Raw genomic sequence first — 24,074 nt, forward strand, 5'->3', positions numbered from 1 at the left:
CTAAACACCGAAATCCACGAAAATTGGTATTTGACGAATATTGATGAAACCACAGTATTTGGAATAAAAAGTGATTCAGATATTCAATGCATACTCAGAAAATCCTCCCCTTTCAAGCCCCATAGATTTTTCTTTGGTGACGTTTATGATATTAGTATTCATTAAGCAAGGTATTTGCATATTTTACATTTCCTTTAGAACATTTCAACAGAATATTTTAAAATGATATTACAATATTCTGAAATGTTTGAAAAAATCCTCCGATGTTTGTAAAAGTGCTATGAATATGCAATATTGTATACTTAGCGCGCTTTACCTCATAAGTTCTTTCTTTCACTTTCTCCAGAAAACAAATACATTTATGTATTTGGATATGATATAATTTTAATGCTTGACAATTTATTATTACGGAAACATATCTTATGTAATTAGGAAATATTTCCATATGAACATTAACTAATTTGCGAATTGCGATTGCTTACAACCATATGGTCCTAAAGACTGCATTTAGATATGATCATCGATATTAAATGACATCTCAGTATCTTAATTAGACGTTCGACATCACAATCAATTTATCTAATGCATTTTTACTTCGAGATGAAAAAAACCGTGCTGAATTTATTCGCTGTCGTTTTGAACGAAAAGAGATCCACAAAAGAGTTTGGTCAAAGTGGATTCATATTGAAGCGACTAGAATATAAGCTTCCGATAATTTCTGAAAATAGGGTTTTCTTTTATATTGAATTTGAAACAGTTTGATAATTTTCCAAGCCACCATATCTGAAATCTTTAATGTATTAATATTTGAATACAACATGGAGTAATAGCTTGCATGCATGTACATGATACATGTATGCACTTGCATAACTGTATAAAAAAATTGTTGATTTATTCCATTTTTAAGAATAATATTTACTATGGCAATGATAAATGAAATACAAGTGATTATCTTTTTTATATCTATTGTCAAATAGATATTAAGGTTGTCCATGTTAAATAAAAACAAACAAAAAGATTAACTGGTTGGGCATTAGTTTCACAATTTATAACTTTATCTTTGTTTTCCTTTTTTTAATAACACTTACATGTATGTGATAAATTTTCAAAAAAAGTGTTTGCAAAAAATATTTGACCACAACCAATGTTGTTACTCAACAAGAGTAATATGCTCTTCGTGTTGACATTACATAAGTTGGTATTAAAAAAAAAAGATCACATGGCCATTTTGTATAACTGCGAAAGGTCTCATAATTACCAGGAAATGTTATGATATTAAGGAATTATTTACTTGTGAATGGCACAAATTTCATTTAAAAAATATAATTGCTTTTCGATCATTTCTTTTAAAGAATGTTAGTTATTGATAAATAATTGAATAAAGTGACAAGTTAAAGCCGAATATAGTATAATACTTTAAGATTTTAGGTCAGTTTTGCCTTAACTTACTCTTTTTAAATACTCAATGCCTTTCCATTTTGGAAGTTCGTACACCTCACAAGTTCCTCGAAGGAAAATAGCTTAAAAGGAAACTAGACTTTCTCTTCCTACACGTGTTAAATTCAGTGCAAGTGATGCTTGGTAATATTAAATTAACAAACATATAAATGCAGATTAACCAGGAAAGTATTCCCACTCTTCGAGAGATGGATAATGATACAATTCTATCGGACAAGCTTCACATATGGAACAGTAAATTAGCAAGAGGACTGACTCCAAACAGTGTCATTCTGTCACTGTATATCATAACAGGCCTGCTAGGAAATTCTATAGTGATTCTGATCTACGGCTTCAAGATGAAAGGAAACAAAGAAGAACGATATTTCATCCCATTTCTTGCCACCGCAGATCTTCTGGCTTCTCTCGTTTGCGGTTCATTCGGAATAGCTCTCAATATGATGCAGGCACAGTTTAACAACAATAGGTTGTGTAAAGCCTGGTGGTTTTTCGCGGCTTTCACAACATCTTGTTCATTCTTCTTACTCCTGGTTATCGCCGTACAGCGTTATCTCAAGATATGCAGACCTCTTCAAAGACAAATGACACTAAAATGGAAACGTTTTGGTATTATCCTTGTTTTAATTATTGGATTTATTCTATCAACACCAACTACACATTTTTATGGTTCAGTGTCTTTTCCAAACGAAGAAGAGGGAATCGTTGGACTGAGATGTAGTAAACTGAAATCCGAAAATAAAACAGAGTCGTTGATATTCGGAGGGATTGTTTTACTCACAGCAATCTTTGTCATAATTTCCCTCATTTGCTTGTACACGAGGATAGGATACACCATCATCAAACATTTAAAGTACGAAAAGAAAACCACAAAGCAGGAAAGCACAACACTGTAAAGAAATCAAGTCAGAGTTATATTTCCCAGGTGCAACATTTCAGTAAAGACGGACATTTAAGAAACACAAACACTGAATGTCAGTCCGTGAAGACGAATGAATTTGAGCTTTCTGGTATTGTGAACTGCACTAAAAATACAAAATTAAATAAATGGGATGAACAAAAAGAAAACAAATCTTACGACGCCAAACCAACCCCCTTCAAGTCAAGTGCAAAGCGCAGAAAAGAACAGATCAATAAGAGAGTTGTTCATAAATTTACTTTCATGTTCATGCTGAGTACTATTATTTTTTTAATTTGTTACATCCCAAAAGTGGTCATCATTTTGTTAGAAGCAAGAAACCCAAGGTTTTGGGAGGAGTTTTCAGATTCTGTTCGAGCTGGTATGCTGTTTGTGTATAGAATGTATATAATAAACAACATTACAAATCCAATAAGTTTTGCCTTCTTAGACAGCCAATTTAGAGGAGAATTCAAAAAGTTGTTCAAAAATTGTTGCTGAGTCAATGTTTCTTTCGTTATTTGAGATAATCATCCAAGTAATTTGCATGGTCAATTGATCAAAATGTTGTACATGTATATCCAATGTTTTTTGTTGAATAAACACAATTACATTATTACAGAAACAAACAGTTCTTATTTGATTTATCATATTCTAATAATCAAAAAAAAAAAGATGAGCAACACGATGTAGAAAACCAATCTAGAAAAGGCTAAACCTTTAATTTATTTTATACGTAATATGAATGATGGTTAATGATAAGAAATTCGGAACATCTTTAGATGTGATTTTCCGGTCAGTATGTTTTGTTTACGTAATGGTCAAGATTTTGTAAATGGAAGGAACCGACATGTTTATGATTTAAGACGAGATTTCTTTTAATTGAATTTTTATAACAAGGAATTACTATTAAAAAAGTATAGATAATTTATAGTTTTATAAAACATAATGAAAAAATGATAGGGTTATTCATTCAAATATGGTATTAAAAATGCAATATCTTATAGTTTATTGAAATGGACCTTTTTTTTTAAATTGTATTAAATATAACATTAAATGACATCACAGTATGAAATATATTTCCGATATCTGAATAGGACGTATATCAGCTCTTTTTAATGAGACTATCCATCTAACCCGAGATCCATTTTTACTCGAAATGGAAAAAGCGCAGATATTGGCAATGGTTTGGACTAAATAGATAGCAAAGTTTCAGTTTCAAAAATGTTATTCTACTCTTTCACTTACTCTCGCCTTATCGTTTGGATTAGCAGGATATACCGTTTTTCTAAAAATTGGTATACCTACCGCAGTAGACATTGTGACATCAAATTGTATCTGTAACTAATAATTAGTCATAAATTTGAGAACCAGCATTGGGCAATGAATATATGAGACCCCGAGTACATATTCAAAAATATTTCGTGCCTTGATTACTGTGAAAATGAAAGTGCAGTACTATTGAAGACATCTGTTTATTTCAGATGTGTTCATGCTTGTATCATATAAAAGAAAATCACATCTGAGAATGCAAACAAATCAGCCTAGATGATTTAAACTTGCTTATTTAACACACTTCAAATGGGAAATATTTTTTTTATAAAATTGGGGAATATAACCAACCGCAACTAGTAGGCCTCACTTTGTTTAATTTTTCAAATTGGCTATTCAGTATAAATGATTCTATCTAGGAGTGATTTCGAAAATAATCTAACTGAAGTATACTGCCAATTTTTGATTAATATGAAGACCACGTTAAACCACAACAAATTAATATAAACATATACTTCATGGTCAATACATTATTTAATTAAAACAAAATAAGAAGTGACCACACTAGACAAGGTTAAATTAACTTGACAACTGACAGTAAAATTTTTGCAGTCAATTCAAAAAACCTTAATTAAATTAAGCAATGTAAACATTGAATTTGTAAAATAATAAAATTTGTAAAAATATCGTGATCATGTTCCTTTCAGAGCTTTTTCAACAGAATGTTGTACGCTTTGTCTGATGTTTGTAGGAGCGATATACCTTTTTATAACAACAAAATGTATTTATTTACTTTTGTCATATACTTTTAGCAAGAATGTACATATGTATGTGATTATAAAATTTAAAATTTAATTTAAGTTTTGTTTCTCAAAAATAGTGGCCACAACCAGCTGTAGGTACTTAAGGAATAGTTATATCGTTTTTTAGAGACTTCCTTGTACTAAAAATATGCACTTTATTTACACAGGTGTTTCTCTTTTTTTTATGTTAATCAAAAGATTCATTATCAACTCATCCTTAACCTTTCATGTGATTCATTTGGGGAGTCCTAGATCATATATATGTGTGTATTAAACGAATACGAGTAATGCAATTACTAGAAAAATAATTTGACACGGAATTTTTAATAATTTCCACATATATCATAATTATTAGGAACTATTTCGATAAAAAAAAGAATAAATTATTTGCAAATGTTGGCGATTTGACAAAAGATTGTAACATTTCAATAAACTAATGATACATTCAAAGTGATGCATTTATTTTAAAATTAGTTTTTATTTTTAAATTTCTTATAACTTGAAGGCTCCTGTAATGAAACTTATTTGAGGGAAATTTCATCTTATCCAACCAATGCAATAAATTCTGCATGTGATGCCTGGTAAGATTTCATTCATAAACACATCATTGAACATTTACCAGGAAGGTCTTCTAATTTCAACAAACAATTGGTAGCGACACATTTCAATCGAACAAACTAGACAAGTGGAACAGTGACCTAGCCAGAGGACTGACTCCCAAGAATGTCATCCTTTTACTGTTCGTCGTTATAGGTCTGCTAGGAAACTCCACAGTGATTCTGATCTACAGCTTTAGGATGAAAGGAAACAAAGAAGAAAGATATTTTATCCCATTTCTTGCGATAGCAGACCTTTTGGCCTTCTTCGTTTGTGCTTTAGTCGGGATCGGTATTAATATGATGCAAGCAAAGTTCAATAACAATTATAGTCTGTGTAAAACGTTTTGGTTTTTCGCAGTTTTTACAGCATCTTGTTCAATCTTTTTACTCCTGATTATTGCATTGCATCGGTATCTTAAGGTCTGTAGACCATTGGTAAGATGAATGACATTGAAATGGAAACGTTTTGCAATGTTTCTGTTTTTAGTTATTGCAATTGTTCTATCGACACCTACGACTTATTTTTATGGCTCAATGGCTATTACAAACGAAGAAGAAGGGATTTTCGGACATAGATGTAGTAGATTAAAGTCTACAAACAAAACAGGATCACTGATACTTGGAGGGATCTTAATACTTATTGCAATCTCTGTCATCATTTCTTCTAAAAAAAATTACACTTCAGGATAGAATGCACAATCTTTAATCATCTCAAAAAATCAGGAAAGCTGAAATCATACGTTCAGAGGAACAAAGCCAGAACTGCAACTCCCGGTCCACGTACCAAACTCCAGTTTGGTAGGACATTTAAGTGAAGCGGAAACTAGATTCCATTCTGTGGAGGCAGACAACACCGCGTTATCTGGTGTTCCTTTGTCAACCATTATAACAGAACCCAATAGCCGGGTAGGGTTTGTAGAAAGCAAAACAAATGAAGCAAAACAAAACGCATTCAAATCTAGTACAAAGCGGAGAAAAGAGCAGAACAACAAAAAGCAGTTCACAAATTTACAATAAATTGTTTATTTTTTTCATTAAAAAATTAAAAACCATAAAATATTTATTTTTTAAAACATAGAGATATTTCTAATGATCAAATAATCATATGGATTTAGCGGTTGACTGATCAATGGTGGCTACAAAAATGATTTAAATACTTTACATACATATGTAATTTTATTTTTATTAATTGCAACAAACATTTGTCTAATAATTCAAGGGGAAGAAAGGAAGTAATAAATAATAAAACCATGAAAACACGAAACAATATCAAATAATGGACATTATTATTTAACACTCTCCATTTGTATGATTCCCACACCAGCTTTAAAGGTTGAATAATAAACATTACACAAACTTATTATGATTAAAGCAACTGAAAAATTAGATTTTAAAATCAGTTTTCTTAAATATTGTTTTGAGAACTGTCAACAATTGATTTCAGTGAAAAGGTATTATGAAAGATGGGGTATGCGTCTTGTAGAAATTCTGTTTAAAAAGTATTTTATAGTCTTTTTAAAAAACATGATATTCTAAATAATAATTTCATAGAAACCTCATTTAAATCATGATCATGTACAGGCGGTTATGAGAACTCTCAAACAATTGTTACATCTGTAATTACTATTTTTAAATATAAAAATCACTGTTCAGTATTGTTGTTAGATAGTTTAACCTTCTTATTCCCCATTTTAATTTTTTTATCATGGTTATAAATATTTCAAACAGGAAAAGGAAAGGATAAAAAAAAGACGGACGTTTTGTACTTTTTAAAACGAATGGTGTTGAGTGATGTGACTGATAACGAGTATATTTTGAGTTGGAGATTTCTTGATAAAACATACGTTTAGCCTTAGTCACCGATACATTTTTCACGATACTAATACAGTCTTTTTTTTTTAAATAATTTTTTACAGAAACAATGCAAACTGTACGTGCTTGAGGACAGAGCCCCCCCCCCCCCCCCTTCCTGCACACCTTGACACTCCCCCTCCCAATAATTTTCTACACCAGTAAATGCATGTATTATCAATTCATAAACAAACAAAAGTACTGATATGATGGCAATAATATTACAAGCATACGGAACAATATTAAACCTTGAAGTTATGGTAGACAACTCTTTGTTCCTTGTGTTTGAAACACAGTCTTAGTACTAGTAGCTACGATGAAGGTGGTTTGTAGCAAATGACTTTGGAACCACAGTTTAGAATGAATAAAAAGAATCTGTATATTGACGTTTGAAAACACTTCATGTGAATTTTCCCATGAATAATTCGTGTGAAAAGGGCGTGTATCAACACTCTGTAATATATTATTTGTGTTCATGAATATATGGATTGTATCTTCCAGTTTAGGAGATTAGTACATTGTATCAGTTGAAGATCTATTCAATGAAAAGACGTGCAACTGAAACATTAATTAAAATATTTCGTAACAAATTTGATTGATAAAATAAGACGTATAATACGTTGATACCAAAAAGCTCAATTTTTTATGTTTCATATAACATTTGCATTTGCACGTAACATATTTTCTCTTGTTTAGCATTTCACAAAACGTTTTTATCCAAAGAATTCAAACGATACTTTGATGTCACAGGGAAAGACTCCATTAAAACTCTTTGTCTTGATAAAATGACACACGAAAATACTAAATAAATATCCGATGCTCAATAATGTTCCGGTAAATGTAAACTGTCTGGTTTCTCCACCAAAGAAAAATTGTTAAAGTCCTTCAAATTTGAGCCATGAACACCAATTTAGGCTTCGATGGAATGATCAAGATTTACCACAATAATGTGACAAGGATTTATGTTTTTTTATGTAAAGCATTTAATTTGTGCTAAACAAGACTGAGTATATTATTCATAAAATCAGACCTGATACGAAGTGGAGGCGCGTGGTCGGGTTGTACCGCTCCAATGAACACACACATCCCAATAACTCTCGAATTGACATACATCTGCTCATAATGAATTTGAAAAATACAGCACCTCCGTCCCGGCCTGGGTTTGAACTCATGACCTTCGAGACCCACTCTCATAGCAGTGAGTGGCAAGGACGTTAACCCATTAACCATCTAGGCAAAACAATATTCTTGATTTCGATGACGAACGGAACCTAGCGCGCTTGCCGCGCTCTGTTTGGTCTTTGAGATGGAGTGGAATGCAGATAAAAAATCGACAGAAGTCTGAGAGGATTGTTGCAATGTATATCACATAGATATATGTATGCAACAAGCACAAACGTTCCAATAACTCTCAAATGGACGTACAAGTTAACCTGCCCATTTTTGCTTTATATATCTAATTCCTTCTCTATGGGCAGGTTTATATTAACTTGAGAGTTAACGTCCAGTTGTGTACGATTTGACATCTTTAATCATATAGGTTTAACTTTAATGTGTAATTTATGCTCTTTAAAGAGTCTACGTAATGTAATATTTAATCGCAACAACAAAATACACCAAACACTTGCTACAAAATTATGCACATTAAAAGTTGCTGAATATTGTAAATTTTACCTCTAAAACTGGATTAAAAATATGTAAAACGAAGGCAAAACAAGGCGATTCTGAAATTTTTATTGATAAATAATGCACATTGTTTATTAATGCATATAAATATTTCGAAATTTAAAAAAATTGTCTGTATTATCAATTTATGAAAAGCCCATTTTACCATTGGATTTTGTCAAATCGGCATGTATCAAACATTCAATAAATCAGTGGATTTTTTGTTGTTAAGCAATGATTAATAAATGTCTTTAAAATATTGATTTGATTGAATAATAAATTATCTAGAATACATAAAATAGCGAGAAAGTGGAACTCTTTTGGTCATGAATTGAAATATTTAAATAAAACGTTAACTTTAACTCCCGACATCTATTTCTGTCTCTCATAACCATCAACTATTAATATTTTCTGCTAGAACTTACAGTGGTTTAATCAGCTTCGATGAATTCAATTGCAGTGAAGAAATTCTCATTTTTCATTCGCTCACATGAAAAGTATTAAAAATGTACTTTTTTATATAATAGTAAATAAATTATTTCCTGAACAGTATTAAATATCAATTTCATATGTATCAAAACTACCAAATACTTCCTCTTTATAATAGATAAGTTATTCATCTATTGTGAAATAAAAAAAAAATCACGCATAACAGTGAATTTTTTTTTAAAGAAGCATTTCCGTGTGTTTATACAATGACATATTTCAATTGGTTGTAAATTTGTATCTGTACCTAATGTTTGACTCTAGAAAATGGACAACGTAACATCTGACGTTTCGTATAAAGTGAAAGAATGGAACCATGAGATAGCACAGAGTTTGATTCCTAACAACATCATATTGTCTTTGTACATGGTGGCCGGTGTTTTGGGAAACTCTATAGTCATTTTTATTTACAGCTTCAAAATGAAAGGCAACAAGGAGGAGAGATATTTTATTCCGTTTCTCGCCATGGTGGACCTTTGGGCGTCTTTGATAAATGCGTCTTTTGCAATCGCTCAGAATATGATGCAGGCGACTTTCGATAATGACCATTTGTGTAAGACATGGTGGTTTTTCTCGGCCTTTTCAACTTTAACATCCGCGCTCTTCCTGCTTATCATCGCAGTCCACAGATATCTTAAAGTCTGCAAACCTCTCGGGAGACAAATGACCCGTACATGGAAAAGATTTGCGATGTGTATGGTATTAACCATTGCATTTACTCTATCTGTGTCTCTGACCAATTTTTATGGATCCGATCCCTTTCTGAATGAGAAATTGAGTATCTATGGACATCGTTGCAGCAGGCTGGAATCAGCAAATAAAACGGAATCACTCGTTTTTGGAGGTGTGCTTCTTCTTATCCTCTTAACGAATATAATTTCTCTAGTATGGTTATATTCCAAAATAGGACTTACTATTCGTAAACATTTTAAGTATACCAAAATCATTGTTCACCTCAGAACAGCCAAGAGCTCTGAAGGTGGTGCGTTCAACAGCTTTACGGGACGCGACACTCCTTCCAACGACACTGAAAATAAAACTGGGGATACAGGGTCGACAACTGTTCCCCAGTTGACTCCTTCCAACGATACTGAGAATAAAACTGGTGATACAGGGTCGACAACTGTTCCCCAACCAACATGTCCTAATACTGAGGTAGTCACACAGACAGACAACAATGGAGAAAACTTTCGACCCAAGGTATCGAGTACAAAAACGAGAAATCAAAAAAGAGTCATTTATAAATTCACTTTGATGTTTATGCTTATTACAGTCATATTCTTGATCTGTTTCATCCCTAAGGCGATCGTCATGTTAATGGAAGCAAGGGACTTGTCGTTTTGGGAGAAGTTTTCAAATACAGAGAGATCTGTATTATTATTTGTTTATAGAATTTATATTTTGAATAACATCATAAATCCGTTTATATATGCATTTCTGGACAGAAGGTTTTCAAAACAAATCAAAATGTTACATACTTGTTGCTAAATATGCGTACATCCCTAGGTATTGAAACGGTTGAAAGAGTTATCTTCCCTTGTTTGTATTTTTATTATCAGTAATTATTGTAAATAGTGTTATTAAAATGTCAAATGATTAAAAGAGTGATTCAAGTATTTTTATTATATAAAAACAAAACAACAAAAACAGTTATTGTAGTTTCTTATTAGTCAGATAGACTTATAAATCGAGAGAATATATTTGGATGTCCTTAAACACTTGTGTTAGACATAATGCAATTGGTTTAAGAGCCAGATGGTGTCGCTAGTTGGGTTGGTTGATATTGTATAGTCTGTACAGAAGATTTATACGTAAAGTAATCCCTAAGTGCGAATTACTGTGTTGTAGAATTTCACAGCCGTGAATTCTGTAAGTAGGAAACTTTGGTTAATTAAAGTTGATTTAGTGAGGTTCTTTGAATGACAAATTGATAGGCCAAGTGGCATAGCCAGATTGATTGACCAACTTGCATTACCAAGTGGCTGAGCGACAAGTTGCCTTGCCAGGCGGCAAGGGCGGTTGACAAACATAGAAATAGCCACAAGGCAGTGGCTTATATATATCTGTATATATTGAGAAACACCACAAGGCAGTGGTTAACCTATATCTGTATATTTTGAATTAAAGCTTTTCATCATAGAGACACTTGGCAAGTGTCATTTTACTCTTTGTTTGCATTCCCTATAAAACTCGGGTGAACCGGGTACGGACCGAGACGCCTGGTCGAGGCCGCGACACGTTACAGTATCATGCAACTTAATTTCAGTATTCATGTAGACCTTTGCAAATCCCATGTAACCTGTGTCCTAATTAAACCGTTAATGTTTGAAAAACCAAACTAAGCTCTGTTGTTTTAGAATTTGATTTACATGTATTCTAAAAATATCACATTTGCACATTCACAAGGTAAGCGCCTATTCTACTATATATATAATTTACTTATTCTTATCACGACACATTTTTCGTGCTTAAATGTGTAGCTTACATAAAAAAGGCGATTACATAGAAACGCAAAAGGAAACGAAACAGGACATGAAACATCTCAAAAAAATTGAATTTTGAATTTAAACAACTAATGTGCATTAGTATTGAATTTAGATAAAAGATGCTTCTAGCTATAGACTTAAAATGTCTTTAATTTTAATCCATAGTCAATCTATTCCCATTACAACAATTGCTTGTTTAAAAAGTAAAGAAACATTGAAAGGTCTGTATCAGAATAATTCTCATAATTTAGTTTTATGTTCTAAATAAGCCTTTAAACATGTGTTTTATGCCTATCTACATTATATTTCCTCTTTATTTGCATCAATCAAATGAACCTTTTGTCAATTATGAAATTTAAATATGTCCATCAATTTTAAACGGAAGAAAACATTTTCCTTCCGTCGAATGTTTCCACATGGCAAATCAAACTGCAATTGCTGCATAAAAATGAAAAAGCAGATAAATGCATGCTTACCAGGAAGGTATCTTCAAATCATCGGGCAATGGATAACGACACAATTCTATCGGACAAATTAGACAAATGGAACAGTGACCTAGCCAGAGGACTGACTCCCAACAATGTCATCCTATCACTTTACATATCCACAGGTCTCCTAGAAAACTCAACAGTGATTCTTATCTACGGCTTCAAAATGAAAGGAAACAAAGAAGAACGATATTTTATCCCGTTTCTTGCGACTGCAGACTTTTGGGCTTCCCTCGTTTGTGGCTCATTCGGAATTGCTCTTAATATGATGCAGGCACAGTTCAACAACAATAGTTTGTGTAAAGCCTGGTGGTTTTTCGCGTCCTACACAACATTTTGTTCAATCTTTTTACTCTTGATCATTGCCATTCATCGATATTTAAAGATTTGCAGACCGCAAAGAAAACAAATGACATTGAAATGGAAACGTTTTGCTATGTGCCTGGTTTTGATTATAGCATTTGCTCTCTCGGCTCCAATGACCTATTTCTATGGTTCAGTCTCTTTTAAAAACGAAAAAGAAAACATCGTTGGACTTAGATGTAGTAGATTGAAAACCACCCATAAATTAGCATCGCAGATATTTGGAGGCATCGCTGTACTCACTATAATTATAGTTATATTTTCCTTCATTTGTTTGTACTTGAGGATAGGATATACCATTATCAAACACTTTAAATACAGCAAGACACAGAAAACTTACAACAACACAGAGAAACCAAGACAGAACAACAAAAGGAAAGGTGTAAATTCATGTAGTAATGGACGCCTGAGAAATATGGACACTGATCTAAAATCCTTGAGTAGCAACGAAGAAGTACTTGCAGCAAGCAGAACTGGAGATGCAAAACAAAGCGTGTTCATGACATGTGCAAAGCGAAGAAAGCAGAACAGGAGAGTTGTGCACAAAATTACTCTTGTTTTTATGCTAATAACTGTTATCTTTCTAATTTGTTATATTCCGAAAGTAATAATCATGTTGTTAGAAGCGAGAAATGCTAGATTCTGGGAGGAGTTTTCGGATTCAGGTAGAGCTGGTGTTCTTTTCCTGTACAGATTTTTCATAATCAACAACATCATAAATCCAGTTATTTATGCGTTCATGGACAAAAAGTTCTCAAGAAAAGTAAAATTGTTATGCAAAATATGTTCGTAATAACCCTAACCCTAAACTACCCTTAGAAGTGCAAGTGCCACTGATGTTTAAATATGCAATGAATTACGTCATTGTTTTTACTTAATCAAAATGTTTATGACAAATATGTTTCACGTTTGTTAATTTTGACAATTATCTTGGTTAGTTTATTCTGAACTTAATACATGTATTATGTTGAGTTTTTTTTCTATTTTTTAATAAGAAATTTATTCCAGAGGTAAATCTTAATAATCTTAAAATTAATTGATAGTTTGAAAACTGAGTTCTTGTATCTGGTTGAGGTATCTCTCTTTATTTTAAAGTATATCGAAGAGCACAAAATTGTTCAAAACCGACACTTCGACACATTTGAATTTTGGGGATGGGTGGGGGGGGGGGCACAATCCATCTTTTAAAGTAATTTTTGTTTTCTTTTGTTTTCTGTGAACGCGTAAAATATGAAACATTTTAAAGTAATATTGATAGATCGTTCAAACCTTATGTTTTTGAGATTTAAATTAGATTCTCCTTTGACGCAAAAAATGAAAAGAACAACACTTTGCAGCTTCAAATGAGTTATCTAAAGCGACATAACTAATGACAATCACTGTTTTGAGGAAGGGCGTATACTTTGCTCTGTATAAAGATACTGTCTTCCTTAAAGTCTACTTCTAAGATTGCAATTTTAAATGTAATATCAAACAGTTTTTAAATGGCTTTTATTGTTTTTTGTTGAAAAGATAGAATCAATGCTGCAAGGAAAGTTAATAGGAATATATGACTTTTTATGTCATATTTTACACCTCTAAATTAATATATGTATTTTTTACATACGTTCGAATACATTGTGCATTTGCTGATTACGATATAAAAACTACACTTAAACGTTATTAGATAGAGAAATTTATATTTTAAGAGATTAAATCATTCACGAATCAAATCCATTTTATAATACGGATCACTTATGAATGACTTAACCAAGTGCTTCTATCAAATCTGAAAAGCAATTATCATCTGATACTCTATTTAAAATTTGAAACTTATCATATCAAGTAGATTCTTGACTTCGAAATGACAATGCCTTTTTGTTTAATATTGAACAGCTGATTCCCCCACCTCCCTCCTAGCGAGGGTCAATATATTCAGGTATCCAATCTGTCTGAGAGCAACACATACTTAATGTTTTAGCGTTTAAAAGGGTACACTTAAAAAATCGAAATTGTTTATGTAAACAATTGCATATCAAGTTTGGTTTATATTTGTTTAGTACTCCCATCGCAGTTGTTTTAGATGCTGATTTCAAAGTTATACAATAAATGTTTAACAAAATAGGTGCGTTGAAGAAAGAGAAAAAATGCTGATTTTGCTTTATCCAAAAATTCCACTTAATATAAAGTATACGATACTTGTGATTTCCATTCACTTATTATTCAACACATGCCATTGTTTTTAATGTCCGTCGATCTTACATCAGATATAGATAAACACAATTTTTAAAAAAATATTTTCATTAAATTTACCTACTTTTCAGCATACAACTTGTTTACATAAACCAAAGAAAAATTCGATAAACATGTAAGTACAAGAAAGATCCTACATGCACTTTATAAATAATGTGGATAAAACGTAAACAAAGATTCTAATAACAACACGAGTTTTGTAAAAATAATGAAATGTTTTCATAGTTATTAATAATATTAAAATATATTTAAGTTTGCTACACAATTTTATTTTGTTATCTTTTTTTACGATAAAAATTCACCTTTAAGTTAACATTTTAAGTAAAGCATATGAAAGATTATGTTATAAAAAACGTTTATCATAACAAATAGGAATGTTTCCCTTTTTCATCCCCCTGTATAATGAACGACCGAGCATTGAGTTGTATTGATTTTGCTTTCTTCTTCAATATAGGGTTAACTTATCTTTAAAGAATAACTGGATATTTCAAAGCAATCTTATTAAATTTCTAAGATACAAATGATTCTTAAAATTATTAATATTACGCTTAATTCTTTTTTTTATATTTTGAATTGTATTTTAGAAACAAATATTTATTGTATATTGGTTTTCGTTTTTGATAAATTGTTAAGATAACATGATAACTGTTTATATAAAATGATATGTATTTCCATTCAATATTGCAAAACCTCTGTGCATTTTCCCATGAAATATTTTTGTGAATTGGGCGTTCATTAAAAATTACTAAAGGATGGTTTCTTCCTGTTTAGTTAGTGCATCAACGATGCATCAGTTGCATTAAAATTCGTACATACATGAATGCAGTATTGATTTATTTGCTTATGTCAGTCGCACGATGTTTTAAGACTCATGCAATTTGATATCGAAATTTCTTAATTAATTAAATTACATGTATGTTAATAATTAAATTAATTGCAAATATTTCTGTCTCATTAATATTTTCCCTCCTCATTGTTACAACTTAGAACTACACGTACCAGTTCACAAAACTTTTCTTGTTTAACAGTTATGAGAGAGGTTAAGCATATGAACGTGCACGTGACGAGTACGTGTAACTAGGGCAATCCCCCAGCTAATTTTATGTGTATTTCGTCATACCGTGTCATTCTACAAGTTGAACATAACGTGTAGAATCAAAAGTACACGGAGGTGAATACTTGTAGTAATTGAAATAGAAAATTAATACATATTTTGTGAATATATAACGTTGTTTTAAGTAAAGCAAGCGATAAATTGAGGACGAATGTGCTTTTGGTTTCATCAAATTCATAGAATCATTTCATAAATTGTATGAGTACACTGAACATGTTGAAAATGTTAAATATAGTAAATTTAAAAGTTCGCTTACACGTATAACTCAAATTTTGTTACGTGTAAACATACTTTTATTTTCACACGTACCCACAGACGTACACGTTCAAATGATTAACCTCTCTATAATGTGTACTTGTACTTGTAAATGTTTTAAATGTCAATTTTATAATCCCCCTTTTAATCTGAGTATTAATAGTCACAGTCGAAAACTCACGGTCGCACATATGACTGTATGATTTTTTAAATACAGATAATTATGAGTCATTGCATGTTTTGTTGAAATCTATATGTGTACTTAAATCCCCACAACACAATACATTTTCGTAAAAATCTTTCTTATTTGATATCAGTAGTTAATTAAGCTTTACAAAATAAACACACTTGTTCATATCAATAACCAACAAGTAAATATAAGCAACAAGTTAGACCTTACGCTAATTTTGCAATCTACGGGCATGTTCATTTGTTTTCATACGTGTAGAGATTCGTCATTACAAAAACTGATGACGCAATACACTTATTTTTCCGTTCAACACGTACGCGTACACGTTGGTTTGCTAAACACCTCTATTATAAGATTACACACACATGTAAAGAATTTTTTTTATTGATTTGTCGATTGTTTTTCAACATAATACTAAAAAATGTTGCAAAAATGTTGGGATTTATATTTACGATGAACTACTTTTAAACGTTGTTACGGAAACAAAGTACATAACGGTTATAATTTTAAGTAAATTCTGATACCCTCTTAAATGTTTTTAAATTTCTACATTACTTATAAACACTTCATAAATCAATTAAAACTTTATGATATCTTCCTTTTTACATTTGATCACGAAATGCATTTTTTTTCATCTAGCGCCTGTGCATGACCTATTCAGTGCAATTAATGTACTGCAAGGAATTAACAAGTTAATATTTTTGGGTAGGTTTCTTTATTTTAGCAAGAAATGGATAACGGTACAATTTTATCGGACAAACTCTCCAAGTGGAACAGTGACCTAGCCAGAGGACTGACTCCCAACAATGTCATCCTTTCTCTGTACATCGTTATAGGCGTGCTAGGAAACTCAACAGTGATTCTGATCTACGGCTTCAAGATTAAAGGAAACAAAGAAGATAGATATTTCATCCCTTTTCTTGCATTTGCGGACCTATCAGCTTCCATCGTTTGTGGCTCATTCGGAATTGCTTTAAATATGATGCAGGCACAGTTCAACAACAATAGTTTGTGTAAAGCCTGGTGGTTTTTCGCGTCCTACACAACATTTTGTTCAATCTTTTTACTCTTGATTATTGCCATTCATCGATATTTAAAGATTTGCAGACCGCAAAGAAAACAAATGACATTGAAATGGAAACGTTTTGCTATGTGCCTGGTTTTGATTATAGCATTTGCTCTCTCGGCTCCAATGACTTATTTCTATGGTTCAGTCTCTTTTAAAAACGAAAAAGAAAACATCGTTGGACTTAGATGTAGTAGATTGAAAACCACCCATAAATTAGCATCGCAGATATTTGGAGGCATCGCTGTACTCACTATTATTATAGTTATATTTTCCTTCATTTGTTTATACTTGAGGATAGGATATACCATTATCAAACACTTTAAGTACAGCAAGAAACAGAAAACTTACAACAACACAGAGAAACCAAGAATGAACAACAAAAGGAAAGGTCCACATTCATGTAGTAATGGACGCCTGAGAAACATGGTCACTGAAGTAAAATCCTTGAGAAGCAACGAAGAAGTACTTGCAGCAAGCAGAACTGGAGATGCAAAACAAAGCGTGTTCGTGACATGTGCAAAGCGAAGAAAGCAGAACAGGAGAGTTGTGCACAAAATTACTCTTGTTTTTATGCTAATAACTGTTATCTTTCTAATTTGTTATATTCCGAAAGTAATAATCATGTTGTTAGAAGCGAGAAGTGCTAGATTCTGGGAGGAGTTTTCGGATTCAGGTAGAGCTGGTGTTCTTTTCCTGTACAGATTTTTCATAATCAACAACATCATAAATCCAGTTATTTATGCGTTCATGGACAAAAAGTTCTCGAGAAAAGTAAAATTGTTATGCAAAATATGTTCGTAATAACCCTAACCCTAAACTACCCTTAGAAGTGCAAGTGCCACTGATGTTTAACTATGCAATGAATTACGTCATTGTTTTTACTTAATCAAAATGTTTATGACAAATATGTTTCACGTTTGTTAATTTTGACAATTATCTTGGTTAGTTTATTCTGAACTTAATACATGTATTATGTTGAGTTTTTTTTCTATTTTTTAATAGGAAATTTATTCCAGAGGTAAATCTTAATAATCTTAAATTAATTGATAGTTTGAAAACTGAGTTCTTGTATCTGGTTGAGGTATCTCTCTTTATTTTAAAGTATATCGAAGAGCACAAAATTGTTCAAAACCGACACTTCGACACATTTGAATTTTGGGGATGGGGGGGGGGGGGGCACAATCCATCTTTTAAAGTAATATTTGTTTTCTTTTGTTTTCTGTGAACGCGTAAATATGAAACATTTTAAAGTAATATTGATAGATCGTTCAAACCTTATGTTTTTGAGATTTAAATTAGATTCTCCTTTGACGAAAAAAATGAAAAGAACAACACTTTGCAGCTTCAAATGAGTTATCTAAAGCGACATAACTAATGACAATCACTGTTTTGAGGAAGGGCGTATACTTTGCTCTGTATAAAGATACTGTCTTCCTTAAAGTCTACTTCTAAGATTGCAATTTTAAATGTAATATCAAACCGTTTTTAAATGGCTTTTATTGTTTTTTGTTGAAAATATAGAATCAATGCTGCATGGAAAGTTAATAGGAATATATGACTTTTTATGTCATATTTTACACCTCTAAATTAATATATGTATTTTTACATACGTTCGAATACATTGTGCATTTGCTGATTACGATATAAAAACTACACTTAAACGTTATTAGATAGAGAAATTTATATTTTAAGAGATTAAATCATTCATGTTATCACGAATCAAATCCATTTTATAATACGGATCACTTATGAATGACTTAACCAAGTGCTTCTATCAAATCTGAAAAGCAATTATCATCTGATACTCTATTTAAAATTTGAAACTTATCATATCAAGTAGATTCTTGACTTCGAAATGACAATGCCTTTTTGTTTAATATTGAACAGCTGATTCCCCCACCTCCCTCCTAGCGAGGGTCAATATATTCAGGTATCCAATCTGTCTGAGAGCAACACATGTACTTAATGTTTTAACGTTTAAAAGGGTACACTTAAAAAATCGAAATTGTTTATGTAAACAATTGCATATTAAGTTTGGTTTACATTTTTTTTAGTACTCCCATCGCAGTTGTTTTAAATGCTGATTTCAAAGTTACACAATAAATGTTTAACAAACTAGGTGCGTTGAAGAAAAAGAAAAAAAATGCTAATTTTGCTTTACCCAAAAATTCCACTTACTATAAAGTATACGATACTTGTGATTTCCATTCACTTATTATTCAACACATGCCATTGTTTTTAATGTCCGTCGATCTTACATCAGATATAAATAAACACAATTTTTAAAAAAAATAATTTCATTAAATTTACCTACTTTCCAGCATACAACTTGTTTACATCAAGCAAAGAAAAATTCGATAAACATGTAAGTACAAGAAAGATCCTACATGCACTTTATAAATTGATGTGGATAAAACGTAAACAAAGATTCTAATAACAACTCGAGTTTTGTAAACATAATGAAATGTTTTCATAGTTATTAATAATATTAAAATATATTTAAGTTTGCTACACAATTTTATTTTGTTATCTTTTTTTACGATAAAAATTCACCTTTAAGTTAACATTTTAAGTAAAGCATATGAAAGATTATGTTATAAAAAACGTTTATCATAACAAATAGGAATGTTTCCCTTTTTCATCCCCCTGTATAATGAACGACCGAGCATTGAGTTGTATTGATTTTGCTTTCTTCTTCAATATAGGGTTAACTTATCTTTAAAGAATAACTGGATATTTCAAAGCAATCTTATTAAATTTCTAAGATACAAATGATTCTTAAAATTATTAATATTACGCTTAATTCTTTTTTTATATTTTGAATTGTATTTTAGAAACAAATATTTATTGTATATTGGTTTTCGTTTTTGATTAATTGTTAAGATAACATGATAACTGTTTATATAAAATGATATGTATTTCCATTCAATATTGCAAAACCTTTGTGCATTTTCCCATGAAATATTTTTGTGAATTGGGCGTTCATTAAAAATTACTAAAGGATGGTTTCTTCCTGTTTAGTTAGTGCATCAACGATGCATCAGTTGCATTAAAATTCGTACATACATGAATGCAGTATTGATTTATTTGCTTATGTCAGTCGCACGATGTTTTAAGACTCATGGAATTTGATATCGAAATGTCTTTATTAATTAAATTATATGTATGTTAATAATTAAATTAATTGCAAATATTTCTGTCTCATTAATATTTTCCCTCCATGGTTCCACCCAAGAACCTTTTATAGTTCATTAAGCTTGAATTTGAATTTATTCTTAGGACTATCAAATTATTTTTGGGAGCAAATAAGGCATTTGTTTGAGCCAAAAAGTTATTAGTTTGGACAAATGAATTATTTAGTATGGACAAATGTACATTGTATTTTTGATTTTTAGAAGGTAAACATATCATAGGTGATGTACAGATGATGTTCATTTTGACCTTTTTACCTAATTAGATAAAGGAAATATTAAAACTAGTTATTTATCAGAACATTAATGATATTAATTATTTAACCAAAAAAAAATTATTGGTAGGGTGGCAAGATGCCAAATAAGGTATGGTCAGTTTTGGTAAGTCTGAAGATATTTGAATTGAATAAACATACGATCTAATACTTATGTACAAGAAACATTTCCTTAAATATTTCAGTTAAGCGAGTGTACAACGGTAATTTCTCTCATATTATACTTGTTTATATAAATAGCCAACAAGTAAATATAAGCTACAAGTTGGACCTTACGTGTATTTTGCAATCTACAGGCATGTTCATTCGTGTCCATACGTGTAGAGATTCGTCATTACAAAAACTGATGACGCAATACACTTATTTTTCCGTTCAACACGTAAGCGTACACGTTGGTTTGCAAAAGCTCTCTATTATAAGACAAGTTGCTGTCCTTTAAAAAAGGACAACAATACGTGGACCATTTGTATGTGTTTCCAACGAAAAAGTGAAAGCCTTAAGATTATCAGAGATTCCACCGACTCCAGCCCTCTGCTTTTAACCACTAAATTTGTACGTAATATTACGTATACATGTTTGTATAGCCCTGACTTTTTATCTCAGAATTTAAAGGATTCATACTTCTAAAATAACTATAATCTATCTATGAATGAAATTTGCATGTACAGTATAAGGCATCCGGTGAATTCTACTATTTGCGCACACATTACAATTCGCACTACTTTGTTAACTATGCAGTGACAGCTTTGTGTAAATTAAAAATTTCATATTCATATGATGCATTTTTCTTGAGATTTAAACTTTTATACAGTGACATAATTATTCAATCATTCTTAAATGCTTAAAAAATTTAATCGGGAAGTTCTCTATACTATAAAAGTAAAGTTAAGTTACTTGAGTATTCGGAAAACAACAAAACATTGCAAATTATGCTATTTGATGCATGTTGTAGTTTTGGCATAACATTAACTTATTTCATAATACTGATAGTTCATATCACATGCCAATCATTTTTAAAGGAATACTTTGTTTCTGTACTGTTTACCGACAACTTTACAATTACAGCGCCTTTGAACTTATGTGTGCATATGGCACGGAATCCCGATCCCGATTCAGATACACGTGTGCTAGCCTGGTTCCCTGAGCTACCCATTACACACAGGAACCAGGCTAGCTCATGCACAGGCTGAATTTTCCCCATAGCATCCGGTTTAACCTCGCTTATATATTTTTTGCGTGGACCTCAGGGTCCACGCAATTACAAACACAAGTAAAGATTTTTTTTATTGATTTGTCGATTTTCACCATAATACTAAAAAATGTTGCAAAAATATTGGGATTTATGTTTAAGATAAGCTACTTTTAAACTTTGTTACGGAAACTAAATACATAAGGGTTATAACTTGAAGTAAATTCTGATACCCTTCTCAATGTTTTTTTAATTTCTACATTACTTATAAACACTTCATAAATCAATTAAAACTTTATGATAACTTCCTTTTTACATTTGATCAAGAAATGCATTTTTTTTTTCATCTAGCGCCTGTGCATGACCTATTCAGTGCAATTAATGTACTGCAAGGAATTACAAGTTAACATGGATAACGGTACAATTTTATCGGACAAACTTGACAAATGGAACAGTGACCTAGCCAGACGACTGACTCCTAACAATGTCATCCTTTCACTGTACATCGCTATAGGTCTGCTAGGAAACTCCACAGTGATTCTGATCTACGGCTTCAAAATTAAAGGAAACAAAGAAGATAGATATTTCATCCCATTTCTTGCATTTGCCGACCTATCAGCTTCCATCGTTTGTGGCTAATTTGGAATTGCTTTAAATATGATGCAGGCACGATTCAACTACGATAGTTTATGTAAAGCCTGGTGGTTTTTTGCGGTTTACACTATATAAATAGTGCCTGTTTGGGAGGGTAACAGTTGAAATTGACACCCCGAGAAAACCATTTTCAACCGACGCGAAGCGGAGGTTGACAATGGTTTTCGAGGGGTGTCAATTTCAACTGTTATCCTCCCAAACAGGCACTATTTATTTTGTTATACTGAATGTCTTTTTTAAAATTTTTAAGAAAATTTTACTGCTTTTATATAGGAATAACGTGAATTCTACAGCGAACTGTACGCGCATAATTTTCGCGCATGTAACATTTTTTAATGTTACCCGTTGCCAAGTGCGTTGCTAACGCTGAGGGTAATAGTAAATATTATTAACTGCGTCTTAACCAATCAGATTTCAGTATTTAACATGAAAGTATAACAAAACATTTTGCTCAATCTTTTTACTCTTGATTATTGCCATTCATCGATATTTAAAGATTTGCAGACCGCAAAGAAAACAAATGACATTGAAATGGAAACGTTTTGCTATGTGCCTGGTTTTGATTATAGCATTTGCTCTCTCGGCTCCAATGTCCTATTTCTATGGTTCAGTCTCTTTTAAAAACGAAAAAGAAAACATCGTTGGACTTAGATGTAGTAGATTGAAAACCGCCCATAAATTAGCATCGCAGATATTTGGAGGCATCGCTGTACTCACTATTATTATAGTTATATTTTCCTTCATTTGTTTGTACTTGAGGATAGGATATACCATTATCAAACACTTTAAATACAGCAAGACACAGAAAACTTACAACAACACAGAGAAACCAAGACAGAACAACAAAAGGAAAGGTGTAAATTCATGTAGTAATGGACGCCTGAGAAATATGGACACTGAGCTAAAATCCTTGAGTAGCAACGAAGAAATACTTGCAGGAAGCAGACCTGGAGATGCAAAACAAAGCGTGTTCATGACATGTGCAAAGCGAAGAAAGCAGAACAGGAGAGTTGTGCACAAAATTACTCTTGTCTTTATGCGAATAACTGTTATCTTTCTAATTTGTTATATTCCAAAAGTAATAATCATGTTGTTAGAAGCGAGAAATGCTAGATTCTGGGAGGAGTTTTCAGATTCAGGTAGAGCTGGTGTTCTTTTCCTGTACAGATTTTTCATAATCAATAACATCATAAATCCAGTTATTTATGCGTTCATGGACAAAAAGTTCTCGAGAAAAGTAAAATTGTTTTGCAAAATATGTTCATAATAACTCTTACCCTTTATTAGTCCCCTACCGGTTTTCACCGGAGGGGACTAAAGCTTTCCTCTGCGTCCGTCAGTCCTTCTGTCTGTCTGTCCGTCCGTCCGTCTGTCTGTCCTACTTCAGTTTTCCACACTTTTTTTCTTTATGCGTTTGAGGAATAATATGAAATTTGCTGAACAGCTTCAAAATGTCAAACTACAGATCAAGTTTACATTTTTGTAGCGTCTGGTTGACATATTTTCCAGAAAATAATTTATTATATTCCAATTTTTTAA

At 31.7% G+C, this 24,074-nt stretch overlaps 4 protein-coding genes and 2 pseudogenes across 4 annotated transcripts; all 6 read left to right on the plus strand.

Annotated features, from left to right (window-relative positions):
* Positions 1-1,639: 1,639 nt before the first annotated feature.
* Positions 1,640-2,938, plus strand: LOC128157348 (cholecystokinin receptor-like; annotated as a pseudogene).
* A 2,137-nt stretch (positions 2,939-5,075) lies between these two features.
* LOC128191384 (type-1 angiotensin II receptor-like) lies at positions 5,076-6,044 on the plus strand (annotated as a pseudogene).
* A 3,223-nt stretch (positions 6,045-9,267) lies between these two features.
* On the plus strand, positions 9,268-11,263 carry LOC128191565 (cholecystokinin receptor type A-like). The gene has a single exon (XM_052863693.1). The coding sequence runs from the start codon at positions 9,297-9,299 to the stop codon at positions 10,515-10,517; it is 1,221 nt and encodes a 406-aa protein (XP_052719653.1). The 5' UTR covers positions 9,268-9,296; the 3' UTR covers positions 10,518-11,263.
* Positions 11,264-11,279: 16 nt separating this feature from the next.
* Positions 11,280-15,442, plus strand: LOC128191566 (cholecystokinin receptor type A-like). The gene has a single exon (XM_052863694.1). It carries the CDS (start codon positions 11,984-11,986, stop codon positions 13,157-13,159), a length of 1,176 nt encoding a protein of 391 aa, XP_052719654.1. The 5' UTR covers positions 11,280-11,983; the 3' UTR covers positions 13,160-15,442.
* Positions 15,443-16,887: 1,445 nt separating this feature from the next.
* On the plus strand, positions 16,888-18,357 carry LOC128157479 (cholecystokinin receptor type A-like). The gene has a single exon (XM_052820043.1). The coding sequence runs from the start codon at positions 16,888-16,890 to the stop codon at positions 18,025-18,027; it is 1,140 nt and encodes a 379-aa protein (XP_052676003.1). The 3' UTR covers positions 18,028-18,357.
* Positions 18,358-22,279: 3,922 nt separating this feature from the next.
* Positions 22,280-24,074, plus strand: LOC128191385 (kappa-type opioid receptor-like). Its single transcript, XM_052863446.1, has 2 exons — positions 22,280-22,508; positions 22,969-24,074. Exons 1-2 carry the CDS (start codon positions 22,290-22,292, stop codon positions 23,800-23,802), a joined length of 1,053 nt encoding a protein of 350 aa, XP_052719406.1. The 5' UTR covers positions 22,280-22,289; the 3' UTR covers positions 23,803-24,074.

The sequence above is a fragment of the Crassostrea angulata genome, chromosome 7 (assembly GCF_025612915.1).
Source record: "Crassostrea angulata isolate pt1a10 chromosome 7, ASM2561291v2, whole genome shotgun sequence".
In the NCBI taxonomy this organism is placed as follows: Eukaryota; Metazoa; Mollusca; class Bivalvia; order Ostreida; family Ostreidae; genus Magallana; species Magallana angulata.